The sequence below is a fragment of the Cynocephalus volans genome, chromosome 8 (assembly GCF_027409185.1).
Source record: "Cynocephalus volans isolate mCynVol1 chromosome 8, mCynVol1.pri, whole genome shotgun sequence".
Lineage (NCBI taxonomy): Eukaryota > Metazoa > Chordata > Mammalia > Dermoptera > Cynocephalidae > Cynocephalus > Cynocephalus volans.
In genome coordinates, this window is record NC_084467.1 from 42916028 (window position 1) to 42936405 (window position 20378).

Sequence of the window (20378 nt, forward strand, 5' to 3'; positions counted from 1 at the left end):
TATAGTGGCTTCCCCTGCCCTTCCTACAATATTCCCCTCCCCTATTTGATAAGAATGGCTTTACTGTATATTTTAAATTATAAAATAATTGTAAAACTTGCTTAGAAATATTCAGGATATAAGCTCTAAAAATTCTCTCTATTGAATTTTTCAGTTTACAAAGCATTTAACATTTTATCAGCTGATTCTCATAACCATTTTATGAAATAGGCAAGGTATATGTTATTATACCCATTTTACATTAAGGGAAGAGGGAACCTATTTACACAGTTAGTGAATAGTTATACAATTAGTCAATGGTAGAGCCAGGACCAGACAAAAGTCTCGGAAGCAGGGTTCCTACTTTTCTGGCTCCCTTACTACTGGAATAACAACAAGGACTCTTAGCAAATTGGAACCCTATCCAATGCCTACTCAAATCCTACGTGGAATTAGCACCATGACAGTGGCTCAGAACATGGGCTCTGGAGCCAGACTGCTGAGTTCAAATTCGGACTCTCCAACTCACTAGTTGCAACCTGGACAAGTTATTTTACCTTCCTACTTATCTGTTAGTCCCTATGAGCCCTTCTGTAAAATGGGGATACCACCAGCACCTACCCAAAGGGTTAATGTGAGGCTCAAATGAGGCAACAGGCAGTGGGTATAAGGAGCCTTGAACACAGCAAGTGTCCACTAACAGTGTGGGCTATTACTGTCATTGTTGCTAGTAGTTCAAGTGAGGTGGACAGTGTAAACAACTACGATCATGGTGACAAGACTGAAACAGACAGGCTGGGAACAGCCAGCCAGGTGATGCCTCTGCCTGGGGATGGAGCGTACGGCTGTCTAGGAGAGCTGTGCTTTCTTCCAGGTATCTGTGGCCTGCTCCCTGTCTCCACCCACCTCCCCCAACAACCAGCACTTTCTAAGGGGCAGGGGCAGACTCATCTGTGCTCCTCCCCCCCATCCCAGGTGAAATGTGAAACCCTCTCCAGGCCCCTGAAGCATGAAGTTCTTTCTCCTTCATCCAGCAGTGACTCTCAGCTAATCCCCACAATCCTAAACTGTAGGGCCTGGCCAGTCCAGACCATCCTACCCACCAGAGCAGGGATTGGCAACGAGATAGGGTTGGGGGAGAGGTAGCGTCTGGACTTCCGGATGGCAAACTTCTCTGTGGGTAGAGATTTCCCAGCAATCTTGAGCTTCAGACTTGGCACAGCTCTGCAAAATAGACAGGGAGGACAGGGAGAGGATGAGAAAAGTGAGAGGACTGATGGTCCCCAGCCCACCCAGCCTCTGCCTGGCCTCTCTTTGGTCCTCCGTTTCCCCATCTGTATGATGAGAGTGTCAGACTCAAAAGAGCCTTGTAGGTCTGAAACAGCCTGTGGCTATGGCCTTATTTCACAGGCCCTGCCCCAAGACCTGGCCATTTCCTGTGGCTAGGCCAGGGGCTTCTCCACACCAACTGGCAGAGGTGAGAATGTACCCAATTGCCCCAGGCCTGTCCTGCCTCCTAGTTCTCTCTCCTCCATTCCCAGGCCCCATTTCCCAGGAGGGCCCAAGGGAAGTTTAACCAAACTGCTCAAACCCTTAATTAACTCTTGCCTCATAACTTGTGGCCTCCTCAGCTGCTTCCAAGGGCAGAGCAAAACGTGGTGTGTAGCCGGGAGAGCCTCACCCACCCAGCTCCATCCCACCCTCTGATTTCTGCCACAGTCACGGGGTGTGGCTGTGACTTTAGGCTTCAGCCGTTTAGGTTCAGGAAACAGCTGGACAAAGGTGTGAGGGTCCCCCAAACCTTTCCCCTGATTATTATTCACTGTGAAACCTCTCTTTCTGTTTTCTCAACTCTGAAATGGAGATCATGATATCTACCCTAACAGGCTTTCTGGTAGAGTTATATGAAATGGGGACCTGGAGCTGGCTGTAGTAGCAGGCACTCCATTCGTGACAAGCACCCTATTATGATGACAACAGTGGCCCAGGAAACTCATATTACACAAACATCCATTTCTGCAAATTGGGGCCAACCTCACAATGACTGAGGGAAGGCTCTAGGCTCTATCCTCAGCCTCCAAGGAGCCTTCACAGGAGGCAAACACGGTGGTATAGAGAAGAATGAAAACAGCCACCACTTAGTGGGCAGCTTACTTGGTTCCAGGTCCTATGCCAGGCTCTTTAAATATATATTTGATTTTTAAGATAGCCCTGCAAAATAGAGGTTGTTATTCCCATTTTATAGATGCTGAAACTGTACAAGGTGACACAGCTAAAAAATGGCTGGGTTTAATTGTTTGATTCCAAATCTTGGGCTCTCTGAGCTTCTCTGAGTGTATCAGGTTAACTCGGCAGAATGGAAGGTCCCCTCTCTGCACCTCAGTGTCCACACTTGTCCTACTGACCAGATAGATGAAAGAGGCTCGGTGATAGAGGCTGTTGACAAAACTGCTTTCGTGAAAGAACCTCTGAGCAGATTCAAAGGGCTCTAACAAGCAGCAGCAGCAGCAGCAGTAGCAGCACAGGCAGTAATGGGAGGGACAATGGGTGCATAGGATGATCCTGGGGCAGGGCAGGAAGCCCAGAGCCAAGGGAGTTGACTACCCCACCACCTCCCTCCCTGGTACCCTCAGTTCAGGGTGGCCTGGGCAGAGCCTGGCTGGTCTGTCCACAGCTGAGGCCTATGATGGGAGCGCCACAGTGGGACGCACCTAAACAACTCCACTTCATCATCCCCGAACGGCTTGTAGTCCTCCTTTCCAAACATGGTGAGGTAGGCGGCCTTCATGTAGATGTAGGTGGCCTGTGTGAGACAGAGCAGTAGTCAAAGTGAGCAACCTCCCCTCCGATCACAGTCCCAGTCTGTCACAAACACCTCAGTCAGACCTCACCATGGCCCAGCACAGTAGCTAACACTGTCCCCAAGCTCCAGGGGAGAATCGAGGTGAGGAAGATGATGCAACTTGAGGACTTGAGCTGGGAGTTAAATCGAGGATAAGCCCAGGTCCTATGCCAGGTTCTTTATATATATTACATATCTGATTCTCAAAATAGCCCTGCAACGTGGAGGTTGTTATTCCCATTTTATAGATGCCAAAATTGTCAAAGCAGCCACCCTCTCCACTCTGAGGTGGTGGAGAGAAGGACCCAAGCAGCTAGTAGACAGGCAGGACATGCTGAGGCTGGGGTGGAGACACACAGACAGGGAGAGTGCTCAGGGCTTCGGGGAAGCAGTAACTTCAGAGTGAGTCCTTGAAGGAGATGCTAACATCCACAGAGACCTCAGATAGGACCTTCCAGACAAGGGGAGCAAAGCCAGGGAGGGGTGGGACCTGTGTAAGTCAGATGCAGACAGGTGATATGTAGAAAAGTGTGAGGCTGCCCTGGTAGAACCGTCTGACTGCGTGCCGGGCACTTCACACACATCACCTCTTCTTGATGCCAAAGACAACGCCGGGAAGGACTCTGCACCCCACCTCTACTTCCTGGGACCTCGGAGCTAGTGGGGCAGAGCTGGGAGCTGCCCCCAGGGCCTTGCCCACTAGATCCACAGTCATGAAGGGGGACCCCCCCGCGCCTGCGCAGTCATCCCTGAGTGCCACGCCCCTTCCGCAGAAGTCTCGAGGGCTGCGCGAGGCCGGCTCTGTGCTGCCCTCTAGTGGCCGAGCCTTGACTCACAGCCCGTGCCTCTCGCGGCTGCTGCTGAGACCGGCTGCGGCCGAGAAGCGAAACGGCCGTGCCGCCGACGGGATACGCTCTGTGAGACAAGGCGTCAGGTGGCTTCGCTGTTGCGCCAGCATCACGGAGTCTTACACAAACCTGCACGCGCAGGCCAGGTGGCGCACGGGATGGCGGAGGGGACATGGGGTCCCGGTCTGTGGAGCGGCAGCAAGCAGCCTCCGCCGGCAGCCCCGCCCCCGCGGCGGGAGCAACGGCTGGTCTTAGCGCCTGCGGTGGCAGGTCTCCCAGCACCGCACCTGCTCCCTGTCCCCTCCTTAACCTCCTGGTATCGCTCCTGCCCCCGACACGGAGCCACCGAGTCCCAGCGACTCGCCCTCGGATCCCCGGCCGCAGGCTTGGGGCGGCCTGTGCCGTCCTGCTCCGCGCGGCCTCCTGCCCCGGCGCCCGCTCCCGCTCCTCCCCGCGGCCATTCCCCACACGCTCTCCGCCCTGGCGGCGTCAGTCCCCTCGGGAAGTCTTCTGGCGGTGTCCCATCACACTGAGGACGGAACCCTGTCATGGCCTGCGACACCCCCCTCCTGGCCTCCAGGCTGTTCCCAAAATACATCAAGCCCCTGCCCGGCCCCTCCGGCCCAGGCGCATCGACAGCGCCCTCTCCTGAACCGTCTTCCTTGAGGCGTCCACGGGGCCTACTCGTTCGCCTCCTTTCGTGTCTTCCCGGACAGGCCTCCCCTGACCACCCGGACAAACAGCCCCTCCCCAGGCCCTGCAGCCCGGCGCGTGGGGTGCCCAGCATCTGCAGGTGGGATTCCCAAAGCACTAATCTAAGCCACAGGTGGTCAAGGGCTCCTCCCCGCTGTGAGAATAAAGCCCAAACAGCCGCTCAAGCCCTCTATGACCTGCCCCAAAGTCCTTTTCTGGCTCATCTACTGTTTCCTCCCCACCACTCCCTAAACTGCACCCCAGCAGGCCTTTGCCTGTGCTGTTCCTCTGCTGGGATGCCACTGTCTCTTCTCTGTCGGGCTCATTCCTCCAAGAGCCTTCCTCCTCCCCCAGACAGCTCGCGGTCACTGAGCACCAGGATTTCGGATGCGTGCAGTGAGCTAGAGTTGCAGACACCCAAGCCATCCAGGGATGTTATGAGGGTCACGCTGAGTGAGGGGAAATGGCAGCCGTCTCCCCTCATGGGAGTCCTGTCTCCCCAGGGCTATTTGACTGCTTGCCCATTGATTCCACAAACATTTATTTTGCTAGATTACTCCACTAGGGTCTGCACTAAGTGTGACAATCCTTGTCCTCAAGAAGCCTACAGCAAGTGGCTCAGAGGAGGAAGGTGCCTCCGCAGCCCCCTGCACTCCCACCCACAAACCCTTCACCCAGCCACACACAACCTCTCAGCAGCGCCCTGGCTTCCTGGCCTCTGCTCTTGCTGCTCTCCCGGCATGGAGTGACCTCTCACTTTCTCCACTCTGCTACCCTAATTCTTTTCAACACCCAGCCCAGAGGTCTCTTCTTCCAGAAGCCTTCCTTGTCCTCTTGGCTGAGCTCCCCAGGATTCCCCCATCACAGCACTAAGCAGGCAGTGGTCACCACCTAGTTCCTGGCCATCTCAACTCCTAGGCTGCAAGCACTGCGGGAAACTCGAAGCCTCCACAGGGTCGACTGTGAAGAGTTCAGGCACACAGGGATGCCAAACAGAGGGGGTGGCACATATGGCCAAGTCCTGAGAGCTGGACTCTGTGTCCAAGTGCTGGAGATTATGAATGGACAAGGCCTCAAAACCCAAGGTGTTACAACTCCCATTTTCACAGGAAATCCTTCCAAGAGTGTTGCAGAGAGAGACTACTGACCACTCCAAAGTCATGCAGCAGGCTGGGGACTGAGCTGGGACTCACAGCCAAACTTTCTGACACCTGGGAGGCCCGGCCGGGCCTTCCTTCTGCTCCTCACAGCAGCTGTGTGGCCACCCCAGCCCCCCCTTCCCTGTGTAGTGGACCCAGCTACCCGCTTAACTCCACAGGAAGGCCTCAAGTGTCACTTTTAGTTCAAAAAGGTTCCCCAAGGCTTTGTTCTTGTTGGGAGTTGGGGGGTGACGAGGAATGAATGCTGGGCCACATGGGCTAGGCTTGAGGAAGCACCTGCAACAGCAGGGTGGTCTCAGGGCAAGTGCCTCCTTGGGAGGACCTGGGGAGCCAGGGAAAAGCAGAGGCTTCTGGGACACACAGAACTGTCCTCAAACCCATTGTCTGTCACCAACAGCTATGCGGTCCAAGAAAGTCCCACACCCTCTCTCAGCCTCAGTGTCCCTTACGTGCCCAGTGGAGAGAATAACTTCTACCTCACAGGGTGTGGGGCGGAGGAAATGGCAGTGCTAGACATACAGTGGGAGCTCAGCAAAATCTACTCCCTCCCCTAGACCCAGAGAATCCCTCTTTAGCTTGGTCCCCAGGCAGGGGTACTGAAGAGAGACTTTTACATAGAAAGCTGCTAAGGTCACAGCCAGACTCATGGGAGAGTAGCAGGATTGATTAGCATTGTCTCCTATGGGCAAAGGATAAAGTCATTGAGTCACATGTGCTATGTATTTACTAAAACCAGATTAGATGCTCTCTGATGAGCTAAATGATTCTAAGACTCTTGGTTCAGATTTCTGTGCTATCATTACTATGATGAAAATGGCTAACACTTATTTCAACACTTACCACGGTAAGTTTCATCTATGGTGGGTGGGCATCTGTTTTGCTTTATTTTGCCTACATGGCATCTCTTTAATGTCCCACTCCCTGACACTACTTCTGGGTACATCACCTCATTTTTCTAACGGGGAACCACCCCTTTCCTACTCTCAGTCCTTGAGGGGTCTTCCCACCCCTCTGTTCTAGACACTGACATGTGACTTAAGCCAGACCAATGAGGCTCAATTGTGGGACTTCAGTTGAAACCAAGGAATGTGAGTTAAGGGCAGCCCATGGCCAACGTGCCTGTCACATGAAGAGAACCAGCCTGCACAACAAAGATGTCATAGAGGAGAGGACAGCCACAGATGGAAAGACCAAGCCCAGATGACATCATTTGAATTCCTGAATCCAGCCCTACCTGAAGTCAGATGTGCCTAGAATTTTCAGTGATATGAGCCAAAGAGCCTTTTGTGTTTTAGATTTGCATAGCCCAATGAGGTGGCTACTAGCACTTTGTGGCTAAGTCAAAGTTTAATTAACTAAAATTAAATAAAATTTAAAAGATTCTTTTTCCCAGTTGCACTAGCTAGGCTCATTTCAAGTGCTCAATTTATACTTGTGGCTGGTGGCTACCATATTTGGACGGTGCAGAAATAGAGCACCTCCACTACAGTGGACACTTCTATTGAACAGTATGAGCTTACCTAGACAGTATAAGCCATGTTTCTGTCCCTTGTGACTAAAAATCTTTTTTTTTTGGTGGCTGGCCTGTATGGGGACCTGAACCCTTGATTTTGATGTTGTAACATCACGCTCTAACTAACCGAGCTAACCGGCCAGCCCTAAAAATCTTGAGTGACTCATCATAGGTATGAAGTTTCTCTGCTCCTCATGGTCATTAGTTCCTTCCAACCCTGGGTCTTATTAGAATTTATGGTTCTGTTTAGATTCCAGCTGACACATGTGTGTTCACTTAGGGGTTTTGCCCTTGGTCTGGGTGCTCATGGCCAGTCTGGGTTGGCCCTGGTCTCCCAACGCCCCCTGTCATGTGGTGTCAGCCCACCTTGGACCAGGAGTTCTCCTTGCTGAGCAGGTCGGCGTAGAAGTAGGCCATCTTCCACTGGCCCTTGTAGGTGAAGCACCACATCAGCTCCCAGTAGCACATGTGGTGGAACTGCTTCCAGTGCTGCTGCGCCTCACAGCACTCCTCGAACCTCCGGATGGCCTGTGGGCACCTGCTGGTCAGCTGGTGGATGCCCACCTGGTCTCACACACACCACCCTCTGTACCCTCCCAACTCCCACGGCAGACCTAGCCTCCTCCAGGGTACGGAAGTCCAGCCCTGTGCCAGGCTTAGGTGCAGGCCCAGGAGCCAGGAGGTCTGGCCTTCAGTCCTGGTTCTACCCCCTAAGTCTTATATGACCTTGGACCCAGTTACTGCCCTTCTCTGGGACTCTGGTTTTTAGGTCACAAAATGAAAGGGTGAGACAGAGCTATAACAGAGAGGATAACAGGCAGTGGAAGGTTAATATTATAGTGATATAATGTCTGTGCCTCATAGCAAACTCCAAAGGTTCCAGTAGCTTCTGTGAGGTTATGTGGGCCTGGGGCATTTGTCCTGCTGCCTGGGGAATCACAGTTAGGGCCAGCCAGAGACCCTGGAACTCCACATTGTAGAGTCTGTCCTGGGCCCTGGCTTAGCACTGGGGTCTCTGCCAGGAGCGGGACCCTCCCCCTCTCTAACTTGAGCTCCCTCACTCCCAGCACCTCCACTCCACATGCCAGGTTCCAGCCTAATCACCAAGCACTAAGCAAGCGGTCTTTCCCACCTCTCTGCCTCCCTCCAGCCCCTCCCTCTCCAGGAATGCTACAGTCCGGCATCTCCCTGTCAAAATCCCACTCACCACAGATGTCACCTCTTCCCTTGTCTTCCCAGACTGCCTTGGTGAGAGGTGCCTCTCCTGTCCCTGCCCTCTCATTGGTTCTCTCTTGGGGCCCCCCACCCCATCCACCCTGTCCCTGACTATGTCTGTGTGTGCCTGATTTCCTGCCGGCCTGGGAGACCCCAGGTGATCCCTAGCACTGGCCCAGATCCCATCACTCACTGCGTCAATGTTGCCTTTAATGGCTTCAATCCGCCCAGCAAAGAACAGGAAGATGGCACCCTGCAATGACACACACATGGGTCCCTGAGGGTCCATGGGGCACTCATGGGCTGGGCGTGCCTGGCAGAGGGTGAGGCTTACCTTGGGGTAGCGATTCAGGTAGGGCTTCAAGAGCTTCTCTGCCTCCTCGATGTCGACATTCCCAGTACCTGGAGAAGGTGGGGGGGACATAACACAGGTCACCTCCACTGGCTCTTGTGACCCTCCCAGCAACCTACCAGGGGGTTCTGGGACTGCTGTCTCCTCCTCTGTGAAGGGGATAATAATTCTTCCCACCTCCAGGGTGAGGTGAGGATTAAATAATATAGAGCAGATATGGCCCCTGCACCTCACGGGGCTCAATAACCAGGAGCCTGTGCCCGCTGAGGCTGTGCCCAGAACCACAAGGGGCTGCCCACGGCATCTCACACCCTCGACAAGGTGGGTACGACCATCCCCATTCCACAGATGAGAAAACTGAGGCTGGAACCCAGTCACATGGGGGAAAACAGGTGGTTCGCAGGCCAGGCCCCAGGGCGGCTGATGGGGTTCTGTTATTCCTGGTTCCAGTGCCCCACCCACCTCCAGTCCCAGGGCCCAGCACCGGACCCAGGGGGCCCCTACCGAGCACAAAGGTGAGGAAGGTGTGGTAGCACAGCAGAAGCATGACGCAGAGCACGGCACGGAAGCTGTGCCCCGATGCGCCTTCCTCCAGCTGCAGCAGCCCGTAGTCCTGGGGACCGGGGGACAGACTGTGGTCACTGAACAGTTGTGAGGGCAACACTGCTGGGGCAGGGTCTGGAGGGCACTGGGGTTGGAGTCTAGAACCGTGCAGGTCAGGTCAGCTGCTCACAGGCTGTGTGACCGTGGGCAAAGGGCTGCCCCTCTCAGTGCCCCAGCTGCCTTCCCGGGGGGGAAGGGGACACTGCTGCAGAGACCAAGACAAAGGCCTGGCCGGGTCTCGTGGTCCCCTCCTCCTCAGCAGCCCCTCCCCCACTCCTCCCTGTATTCACTGTGGTGGGTGCTGAGGGCCCAAGTAGCCCAGGTGTGTTGGGAGGGGGAATGACAAGGAGGAAATAATCCCATCCACAGGCACAGGTGGGGCCAGGAGGACTGGAGTCTGGGAAGGCTTCCTGGAGAAGCCTCCAGAGCCTGGCTGGAGAGGAGCCTGGGGCCAGACCCCACTTGTTTCCATGCCTGTGGTCTCTGCCCCTCTGTCTGTCCTCCAGAACATTCTTATTCTTTCTAAAACACAAATCTGACCTGCCTCACCCCTGCCTCAAACCCTCCATGGCTCCCCTGCCTTCAGGACAAAGACGAAGCCCGAGCTGGTGCCCTAGGTCCCTCCCGCCCAGGGCCTCGCCACCCCTCATCCTCGCCAGACAGGCCATGCCAGCCCACCTCCGAGCCCTTCTCATGCTCTGCCCTGCCATCATCATCCCGAAATCCTACTCAGGACTCAAGGGCCTTCTTAAGAAAACAAAACTGAAAGGGACCCTCAGAGACTCCAGTCCACATTTCCCAAGGCTCGGTCACGGAAGGCGTCAGGAATCACTGAGTCACAGTGAGGATTTCCCTTCTCAGCTCTTTCCATCCTTCTGATGGTGCCCAGGAGAGAGCCTCAGTCCTGTGCTCAGGTGTATCCAAACTCTCTCACCCTAAGCTCCCTTTCTCACAAAGAGAGAGCCCTGGACTGCGCCTTAACCAAACGCACAATCTAGCTAGGCTTTCGTGAGCTTGCTTGGCCCTCATAGTATTTATTTTTATGATTTTTTTTTTTTTTTTTTTTTTTTTTTTAAAGATGACCAGTAAGGGGATCTTAACCCTTGACTTGGTGTTGTCAGCACCACGCTCTCCCAAGTGAGCCAACCAGCCATCCCTATATGGGATCCAAACTCGTGGCCTTGGTGTTATCAGCACCACGCTCTCCTGAGTGAGCCACGAGCCGGCCTTTGATTATGTTCTTATCATGACAAATAATACAGGTTTTCATGTAGTCATGTTTCCTTTAAATAAATTTAAGTAAAAATTGTGAGTTGGTTTTGAGAAAAATAATATATAAATAATAACACAGAGGTCTACGTGCATGGCAAATGTCAGGAAGGGCCAGGGAAAGTACGTGTTTGAGAAACACTTATCTGATCTATACAAAGCCCCTTGTTTTACTGAAAAGAGGCTCAGAGGAGGGAGGGACTTGCTCAGAGTCAGGGAGAAGGGGACGAGGCTGGACTGATCCTGATTCCCGGGCCAGTGCTCCTTCCACCACACCAGGCCTCCTCCACCACGGAGCCTTCCCTGATCTGCTGCCTTCAACCTGGGGCTGGTACTCAGGTTCCTGCCCTCAGTAAAGTCTCTGGGTACTTGAGTTCCATGGTTCCCTCTCAAGGTCTGATGAACAATAGGGTTTCCCTTGGGCATTTCCTGGATGAGATGATAGCACCAGAAAATGGTCCCTAGGGGAAGGACTTGATCAAGGTCTTGAAGTGAGGAGGTATCTGAGGGGGAAAGGACCAGTCTCCTCACACATGTCAAGCTCAGAGAATGTTACCCCAGGCCACCGTAGACCCTTCCTACCCATCCTCACTCCAGAGCCTCTCCACCCTGTGAGGAGACAAGCAGGGATGACTGACCCCATTCAACTAGAGGGAAGACAGAGGCCCAGAGAGGTCTGGAGTTTGTCCAGCCACACACTGAGTGGGGCTGAGCCAGGACTGACACCCAGGCCATGCAGCCCCTCAGCCCCACCATGCCCAGCCCAGCTCCAGTCTTGGGGCTGAGTAGGTTGGGGCTGCTAGAAGGAAGGAGGTTACCTTGTTTCCTGAAAACCCCACAAACTCCAGCAGCCGCAGGATCCTAGCAGGAAGCATGGACAGTGTCTGTAGGAACAGAGGCAGGTGGGTATGTGGGGCAGGGACCTCCAACCCCAAGGCCTGCTCTTTAAACAGGCTTTTCCTGGAGGGGAGAGAGCCATCCCACCCACTGCCACCTTTGGAAAGGTCCCTGAGCAGCTCCTCCCATGAGCAGGCACAGCTCTTCCAGGCCTCCCTGTGTGGGCTCACACTGCTCCCTCTGCCTGGAACGTCCTTCCCCACCTGGGAAACTCCTGTGGCTCCTTCAGGATCCAGCTCAAATGCTTCCCTCTCTCTCCTGAGAAACCTTCCCTGACTCCCCCCAGGAAGAGGACTTGGGTCTCTGTCCCCTGTTGAGTCATCATCTGTTTTCAGGCCTGTCCCCTTCCCTGCCCCACTGGTAAATGTATAACAACCATCTCTCCAGGGCAGAAAAAGCCCTAATGTATTGTGTTTATCAAGTTCTGGTGCCATAAAGACTCCCACAATGGTGGATTTCAAGCTACCCAACTTGACTTGGGAAGAAATGCACAGATGGCCTCTCTGGAGCTGGCGCAAGTACCTAGCCCCAGCCCCAGGCCAGCTGTGAGCCCCTGAAGGCTGGCAGCATATCTGGTTCACCTCTGGGGCCTGGGGCCTGACACACAGCCAGGCACAGTGGGGCAGAGACATTCAAGGAAATTTATCTCAAGCCCAGACACTGGGGAAATGTGGGGAGGACACTCCCACTCACCAGGTTGAAGGCTCCCACACCGAGCTTCACTCCTCCTTCAAAGTGCCTGTGGTTCTCTCCCTTGCAGTACTGTGAGGACTGCACGAGGCTGTCCAGCTCCCTGCAGAGAGATGTAAAGTCCTGTTGCAGCCACATGCTGGGGGCTGGAGGCTGAGGCCCATTCCAAGTGGGCCTAAGGTTAACTCTCACCCAAGCTGATCTTGGAATTACCTATACATTCCTGGCAATCCAGAGAGCTGGTATTCAAGGAATTTCTAACCCCATCTCCCACCGTAATAACACAGTCCTTACTCCAGAACTCTAGCCATATTGGCCCTAGTGTACCCTGTCTTGTCCAACTTCTGGGCATTTGTTCATGCTCTGCATCCTGTCTAGAACAGAGTTCCTCAACCTCAGCACTACTGACACTTTAGGCTGGATAATTCTTTGTTGGGGAGAGTGCAGAAGGGGGGCTGTCCTATATACATCAGAGGATGTTTAGCAGCATCCCTGGCCTCCACCCAGTAGATGTCAGTAGCTCCCTCTCCCCAGTTGGACAGCTAAAATGTGTCCAGACATTGTCAAATGTCTCGTGGGGGCAGAATCACCTCCAATGGAGAACCACGAGGCTAACTCAAATACCCCCTCCTTCAGGAAGTCTTCCTGGAGTCTCTGATTGGAATCAACCCTCTTTTTCCTGGTCACCAATTGCACAGAGCCTATCACCCAGCACTCCTGCAGGCCAGACAGAGGCTTTAAAGATGTTCCTTCTTCCTCCCTGGCCTGTGAGCATCCTCAGGGCTTTCAATCAGCAAGCACTAACTGAGGCTTCTCTGTGCCAGGCACTGGAAGACAGCAGGGAGCAAAGCCACCAGGCTGCTGCCTTCCCTCCCACTCCAGCACTCCTGCTCTAGGGACAGATCCCCATCAAGTCACTATGAGGGTGATGAGAGCCTCAAAGGAGAAGTCTGGGGCCAGACTTGGTCTGGGAATAAGGGAAGGCTTCCCTGAGGAGGTGACAATTGAGCTGAAACTTGAGAGGTGAGTTTGGACTAGCCTGGTGTGGAAAATATTTCTGACAGCAAAAACAGCACATCCAAAGGCCCTGAGGTAGGAATCAGCTTGGTATATATGAACAACTGAGGAAAGGCCCAAGGGTCTGAGGCAAGGTGAGGTGAGAGATGTGGCAAGGAGGACAGGGGAGAGTTCCCAGGAATGACTGGGCAGTGACCTAGGACTTTATTCTAGGAGCAAGAGGACCCTCAGGAGCTGGCAAGGGGTAATCTGACAAGGTATGTGCTCTGGAGATATCATTCTAACAGTTTACAGGGAGACTGGAGGGGACAGAGCACTTATCTGGTTTTCTTTGGACAATTCTATCACAGGCCCACCAGGTAACATGGTGTCCACATACTGTATGATGTGTTTTACCCCAGCAATACCTTGCAATCAAACTCACAGTATCTCTGCAGAGAAATAGTCACACTAAATGGGGAAGATAAAGATGGCAAATAGTTTCAAATCAACTTTTAATGGAAAATAAGTTTTAATGCAAAACTTGGGGTGGTGGTGTGGAACTGGGTTTTCAGAGCTCTGATTTTGGAATTGTACTCACAGATAAGAGATTGTGGAGCCACACTGGGTAAAAGTGCACTGGACTGAATCTTCATTCTTTCATCTATAAACAGCCTGTGCCTGGTGCAGTGATGAATATCAGGGACCCAGAGATAGCATGGAAATGATTCTGGCCCTCAGGGAGGGAGGGAGGGAGGGGGAGAGAGAGGGAGAGGGAGGGAGAGAGAGAGAGAGAGAGAGAGAGAGAATGTGTGTGTGTGTGTGTGTGTGTGTTTACATACACCATCCCCATGTACTAGAGGGGCCAAGTGGCATTTGGACTGGGCCTTAATGGATGTGTAAGAGTTATGCTGCTGTTCCCAAAATAACTGTTCCTGTGTCTCTGTGTTCCTATGTCTGCAGAATCTGGGTCTTATTTTCCCCTAGCAGAGGGTCAGGCACAGAGTAGGGACTCAGGGGACCAAATGAACAGATACAGCTAGAAAAACCAGGGGAATTCCAGAAATCTGAGGTCCTGAGGGTGCTGGAATCTGCCTTAAGTCACCAGGCTTCTGCCCTCCAGCCAGTACTCTCTATTTCCCACAAAGCAGCTGGAGGAGGACAGGGTATTAGATACTGTGGCCTCCAGGCCTTGCTTGCAGCTGACTAGCCCCACTCACTTGTAGGTCTGGTAGCTGTTTCGGACTTTGATGCCGCCCTTGATGAAGCTCACCATGTTCTCATCCTGCAGGAGGGAGAGATGCTGAGAGCAGACCTTACAGAGACAGCCCCTGCCTGTGCCCAGATCTATGTGGGCCCCTGGGGGGATGGGGTCAGAGGTCAGCCAAACCAGGCCTCCCTACCCCTTGGCCAAACAAAAACTCCACAATGCCCCAGGCTCAACCACCTGCCCCTTTACCAGCCTCACATGTACACATACTGTGTGTGTGGAGAAAGGCCTGGAGGGCCACTTCCAATGGTTGACAGTGCCTCCCTCTAGGTGGAGGGACTGTGAGAAAGGGGAGGGATGCTCATCTTTGGATTGTCTGTGGTTTTTACAACAAAAAGGTGTTTATTACATTTGTGATGTAAAGCACCAATACCTACCTATAGCCTGCCTGGCAGCTCCAGTCCTAGGTGTACACACAAGGGAAATGGGTGGACATGGGCTGCAGAAGTCACCTTCAAGAATGTTCACAGCTCCATTGCTCAAACTAGCCAAAAACCATGAACAACCCAAATGCCCATCAGCAGGAGGAAGGAGAAACAAACTGTGGTACGCCCACATGAGGGAACATCACACATTAGTTTGGGTGAAGAAAGCAAGTGCCACACAGCCTGAGGCCTATGAAGCTCAAAACCAACTAAAACATAACAATATGCTGTTCCTACATGAATAGGAAGCTGATAAAACTACTTTTTTTTAAATGGGGGAAGAGTGACTGGCTGGTTAGCTCAGATGGTGACCGTGTAGTGCTGATAACACCAAGGTTCAGGGTTTGATCCCTGTACCCGCCAGCCACCAAAAAAAAAAAAAAAAAAGAAAACACACACACACACACACACACACACACTCTCTCTCTCTCTCTCTCTCTCTGTGGGGGATGATAAAAACAAAACTCTAGGTAGTGGTTTCACCCTGTGGAGGGAGGCAGGGGCAGGGCAGGGAGGAGCCCAGAGAGTAAGGGGAGTTACCTCAGTGTTCTGCGCCCCAGTTGGATGGGGGGGCGGGGGGTGGGTGTTAATTATTTGCAATAACATAATAAACAAAACAAAATGCCATTCATGGTACAGTTATTACAGTGAGTCCCAAACCAAAGATTCGCATTAATCCAATTATAATTACCTTAGGTTCAAAAAGAGGAAAAGAACTAAGAATAACAAACAGCACCCCAACACTGAAACGTGCATGTCCCTCTCACCCAAATACATGTGTTGACATGATGATATTATAATTATGTTACATGATGACATGTTATAAGTATGTTATAACCCAGGCCTTCTGGTCAAATCATGCAGTGACAGTTCTCATAATTCCCACTGTGTGGTGAGGAGATCTTGGCTCTGACTCAGCCAGACCTAGGTTCAAATCCCAGCTTGCCACTTGCTAATCATGTGACCTTGGGAAAGTGACCCCTCTCCTCTAAATCTCCACGCCACAGGCCTCTAAGATGAAGATTAAATAATAAATATAAGCATATGCAACAACAAACCAATGTGTGTAAGGTATGTAAAAACTACATACTTGTACTATATGCAAAAAAGCCTGGTACGCTGTAGGTGCTATAAGTGTTGAATGAATCAAGTGTAAAGCAGGCTTTGTGACAATGTCTGTCACCCCCATGTGACCCTTAACAGAAAAATAGCAGTCACAGGTGGAAGTGTCACCCTGGTAATGGGTGGAAGCACATGGGCTCGCATGTGAGAAGGTGAAGCCCAGCACCCCCGCATCAAGCCTGGCCAGGGTCAGGAGTGCGGGGGTCTCTGAGCCTCCATCCTCACCCAGACGACCAGGGGATGGGTCAGGGTTGCTACAGACCCTTCTGGTTTGGACAGGGTGACTGGTCTTCTGCAATTCCCAGCCTCCTCATACAAGCAGGGGTTCCTACCTGCAAGAAGGTCAGGGCTGCTCTCTGCAGCAGACACTCTGCGTAGCAGACCTCAGCGTGGATTTCCTCTGTGGGGAGAAAACCCAAGCCCTGTGGCCTTCTGGAGCTCTACATCCCCCAAAGCAAAGAGAGCCTGTATCAGCACCTGCCCTCAACCTCCCCAATTAGCACAGAGCACTTACCACTGCCCCAAATTAGCTCACAGCTCACCCCCCTCATCTTCTACCTGGTCCCCTGCCCACCACCCAGAATGTCAGCACAGCTTTGTCCTCTTGCTCCCAAGCTTCACTGTAGGTGCTGTGCACCCAGCCCTGTCAGGTGCACTGTTTGCTACCAGAACCTTCCAGGCCTCTCAAGGTGGGTAAGACCATTTGCACCTGTGCTAAAGAGCCCCAGACTGCTCACGGCTGGCTACCGTCACCTCCAGGACTGCCATGTGTGGTCATGGCACAAGATGTCAGCCAGATAGGTCATGGCAGCCCTGACTGTCTCTTCTCCTGCTGTCAGCTGTCTTATCCCACAGTGTCATCTTCTAAAGCCACATTCCCCTCTGGGGCACATAAGATCACTAAGATAGTTAAATCAGGAAACATAAGTGCACACACAATTCTAAGTACCCCTCCACCTGAGGCACAAAGCCCATGGACTTGTGGCAGCTTTTCCTTCCCTCTACTTTCAGGTTCTCAGCCAGTCATGCTGTCAGGTAAGTGGCTCTCATCTGCCCCCACACCCTCACCAAAGAGCCACTCCTCAAAAGGCCCAGTCTGACCCTTCTGTGTCCCAGCATTGAGGCTAGTGCCTGCCCCCCTCAGTGACGACTGGGAGGATAACTGCCCTCCCGCCCCATCCTGGGCCTGGAGCTGGGCTGCCCAGGCTTGGCAGGGTTGAGAGGACAGCCCAGATGCCACACCTTCTGTGAACTGGTCCACAGTGGGCCGGTGCACCAGGTTGCTGAAGGAATCTGTTACGGAAGACTTCCTCCGGTGCCTGAGGAAGGAAAAGCGGCCTCAGGTCATTCGGTGAGGGTGAGAGAGAGGCCCGAGTCCAGGTCACACTTGTCTCTGCCTCTGTCTGCTACACTCTAGAAAATTCCTAGAGAGGCAGCACTAGCAGAAAAAACACAGGCTTTGGAGTCAGAGAAGGTTTGAAACTCTGGCAAAAAAGTCACTTTGCCTTTCTGAGCCTCAGTGTCCTCCTTGGTAAAGGGACAGTTAACACAGGTATCAATCATGGGGCTGAGCATATAAAGCAGTTCCATGGCCAACCTGTCCCCGGTCTGGCTGTCACCGTTCTTGGCGCCTCCCAACCTGTCCTGCCTTTGGACTCCTCTCCTTAATTTAGGCCTCTTCATGCCCCGTCTGGTCTACCACTCCTGCCCACCAGGTCTTGGTGCCCGTTCACTAAAAGGCTCTCCCCAGTTCTGAACCTTACGACTCTGCACCACCCTCAGGTTGCAGCCTGGGCTCTTGGTGCAGCTTCCGAGGCATGCAGGCTCCTCCCACAGGATTCCCCAGACACCCTGAGTTCCCACACATTCCCAAATCCAGGGCTTCCTCACACCTTTGCACCTGTTATTGCCTCCGCTTGGTGCCCCCTCCCTTCTTCTCTCTGCCCTGGCCAGCTCCTAGTCCCCATCAGGCATCACCTCCTCCAAGAAGCCTTTCCTGCTCCCCTGGCTGGACCCCCATACCCTGGAGCTTGCTGGGATGTCACTGTGCCTATCTCCCCTACCAGACAGTGTGGGCATCCAAGCAGCCCAGCTCTGATGATTTCCTGGGCACCAGTGCCCGGGCCAGAGCAGGCATGAGTGTGTGCCCAATGAATGATGACTCCACTCACTGGTGCAAGAACAGTCAGGGTCTGTTCATTCATTCAAGCAGTGAATGTGTACCAGACACCAAGTATGCAACAGGTCCTGTAACTGGTGTCTTCATGCAGTCCCCAGGACAACCCTATGATGTACATTTTATCACACCCATTTTACAGATGAGGAAAGTCGAGTCCAGAGAGGGATTTCCCCAAGGTCAAAGAGTTATTAAGTGACAGAGCCAGAATTAATTTTCTCCCAATCTGCACTGGGCCCTGGAAGCTGCTCAGTGACTGGCTCAGACAACAAGGTTCCTAAAGCAGTGCTGGCAAGGATAGTTCTTAGGACACACAACCACTTAGCCAGAAGAAGCAGTACTAACAGTGGCATTTTAGGCTCTGGGACAGGCCAGGATGACAGAAGGGTGAGCCTCACAACCCCTAATACCTGCCACCCCCAATGGCCCCCACCTCTGACACAGCGACTGAGCCTCCTTCATCATGTTGCCGGCAAGCAGGATGTCCTGAGGGTCAAAGGTCATCATGGCCTGCATCTCGAGGATGGTGGCATAGGTCAGCGAGTGGTACATGCTCTCCTTGGTTCTGCCAGAGAGAAGGAATGTTGAGAGGCCTGCTGGAGATCCCCCACCATCCCTGCTCCATTCCACGCACGGGAAATGGAGGTCTGGGGATAGGGAAGGCCTTGCCTAAGGTCTGACCCTTTCATTACTTCTCAAAAGACCTCGGATCCTGTTCCCAGCTCCTCTTCTTCCCGCTTAGTGGCCCTAAGTGGCCTTCCAAATCTGAGCCTCAGTTGCTTCTCTGTTCGGTAGAAGTGGCAGCAGCAAGGCTGCTGTGGGACTGATAAAGGGCTTAGGCGTGTTGGCCTGAGGCTCCCCTTCCATGCACACAGCCTGACTCTGGCCTTCTGCCCCCACCTCCAGCGGGTAAGCCCAGCTCCTGCCTGTGTGGTCCTTTCTGTCCCCAAGCTTACCCCAGGCTCAGTCCCCAGACCTCCTCACTGACCACTTGCTGCCTCTTCCCACCCCACCACCTGGTTAAACCCTGCTGGGGCTTCTGCACCCCATGAGATAATGCCTGGCCCAAGGTGCCACCTCCCCAGCCCTCTTGCTACTTCTGCTCCCCCCACCCCACCCCATGATCTGGTCACACTCAAGATTGTACCCTGGCCATTGAACCACACAGACTTTCCCCAAGAAAATCCCACACTTTCCTCCTCCAGGTCTTGGCCCATGCTGTTCCCTCAGCTTGAAATACCCTTCGCCCACTTCCACATCTCCTGACTCATCCGTCAAGGCCCTCAAATGCCTCCAAGGCCGCTGGGATCCGGGGATCCTCCTCGGGCACAGGCCGGCCACCCTGAACTGATGTCAGCACAGGCTCAGCTCTATACCCAGACTGTGGACACCTCAAGGACAGAGCTTGTGTGTGATGCATCTCTGTCCTCAGCACGATGTGTCAGGCTGAGCCAGGATGGCCTCTGGAAGCCTTTGCTTCCTGCTTCCCTGCTCCCCCACAGCCCTAAGCCTCTCCGTCAAAGGTGGGGTGTGAGGGAGGACCTTTAGTCCAACACAAGGAGAGGACTTCAGGCAAGGAGGGATGGGAGCAATGCCAGCCCCTCTCTGTACTTGGGGGAGCCACGTCACACGTCAGGGCCTTGATTTCTGCTTCTGCAAAATGGGAACGATAATACTGGCCTGCCCAGGTCCCTGTGGGCCTGTGAGAATGGCTGGGGAGTACCCCCGCCTGGCACAGCGGCTGCTGCAGCAGTTTCTGCTCCCTTCCCCATGTCCCCTTGTTAATTATTTATGAAACTCCTCAGTGCCAGGCTTAGGCTGAGCACCTCAGAGGAAAGGGAGATGACAAAGGTTTATAGACTGTTTTATCATAAAATCGTGTGACTTTACCCATTTTCCTGCCTTTCCTGTTCATAAAACACCTGTAAATTAAGTTGTTTTTTAACTTCTGGGTGACCCTCAGGGGATGTGATCCTTGAGCGTCACAGGTGTCTGAAGGAAACAAAAGGCTGGTCCACCCTTGCCAGCCCTGGCAGCCGCCAGGACACCTCCTGGGCCTTTGCTAGGGCTGCCTAATCTGAGGGACGTGGCTTGTGGAAAGGAGGCGGCTGCCGGCAGTGGGGCAGATCTCAGGCTTCAGAGTCCCTCAGACAGGTGGAGCCTCGGCGTTGCCAGCTACTAGCTGTGTGGCCCTGGTAAGTCTTATAGCTTCTCCGAGCCTAAAGTTTCTCCTCTGCAGAACGGACTCACTAACGCTTCTCTGCCAGGGCTTTTTGAGCGGCTTCAACAGGATGCCTAGACCGGGGCTGCATCACCAGTGCCCAGTAA

General features: G+C 53.3%; 1 protein-coding gene across 4 annotated transcripts in view; it reads right to left on the bottom strand.

Moving 5' to 3' along the window:
* TTC39A (tetratricopeptide repeat domain 39A) overlaps nucleotides 1-20378 on the bottom strand; it is a 42716-nt gene that overhangs the window by 4937 nt on the left and 17401 nt on the right. For 2 of the 4 annotated variants that reach the window (XM_063106894.1, XM_063106893.1), the window contains exons 3-14: nucleotides 18484-18615; nucleotides 17117-17193; nucleotides 16207-16274; nucleotides 14278-14342; nucleotides 12065-12164; nucleotides 11293-11358; nucleotides 9107-9215; nucleotides 8585-8652; nucleotides 8444-8503; nucleotides 7402-7563; nucleotides 2691-2782; nucleotides 1083-1203 (exon numbers count right to left, since the gene is read on the bottom strand). In XM_063106894.1, the coding sequence (XP_062962964.1) occupies nucleotides 1083-1203; nucleotides 2691-2782; nucleotides 7402-7563; nucleotides 8444-8503; nucleotides 8585-8652; nucleotides 9107-9215; nucleotides 11293-11358; nucleotides 12065-12164; nucleotides 14278-14342; nucleotides 16207-16274; nucleotides 17117-17193; nucleotides 18484-18615 (1120 nt within the window). Of the gene's footprint in view, nucleotides 1-1082; nucleotides 1204-2690; nucleotides 2783-3408; nucleotides 3515-7401; nucleotides 7564-8443; nucleotides 8504-8584; nucleotides 8653-9106; nucleotides 9216-11292; nucleotides 11359-12064; nucleotides 12165-14277; nucleotides 14343-16206; nucleotides 16275-17116; nucleotides 17194-18483; nucleotides 18616-20378 lie in introns of those variants that run through there. The other 2 variants (XM_063106896.1, XM_063106897.1) reach the window with 2 other exon arrangements.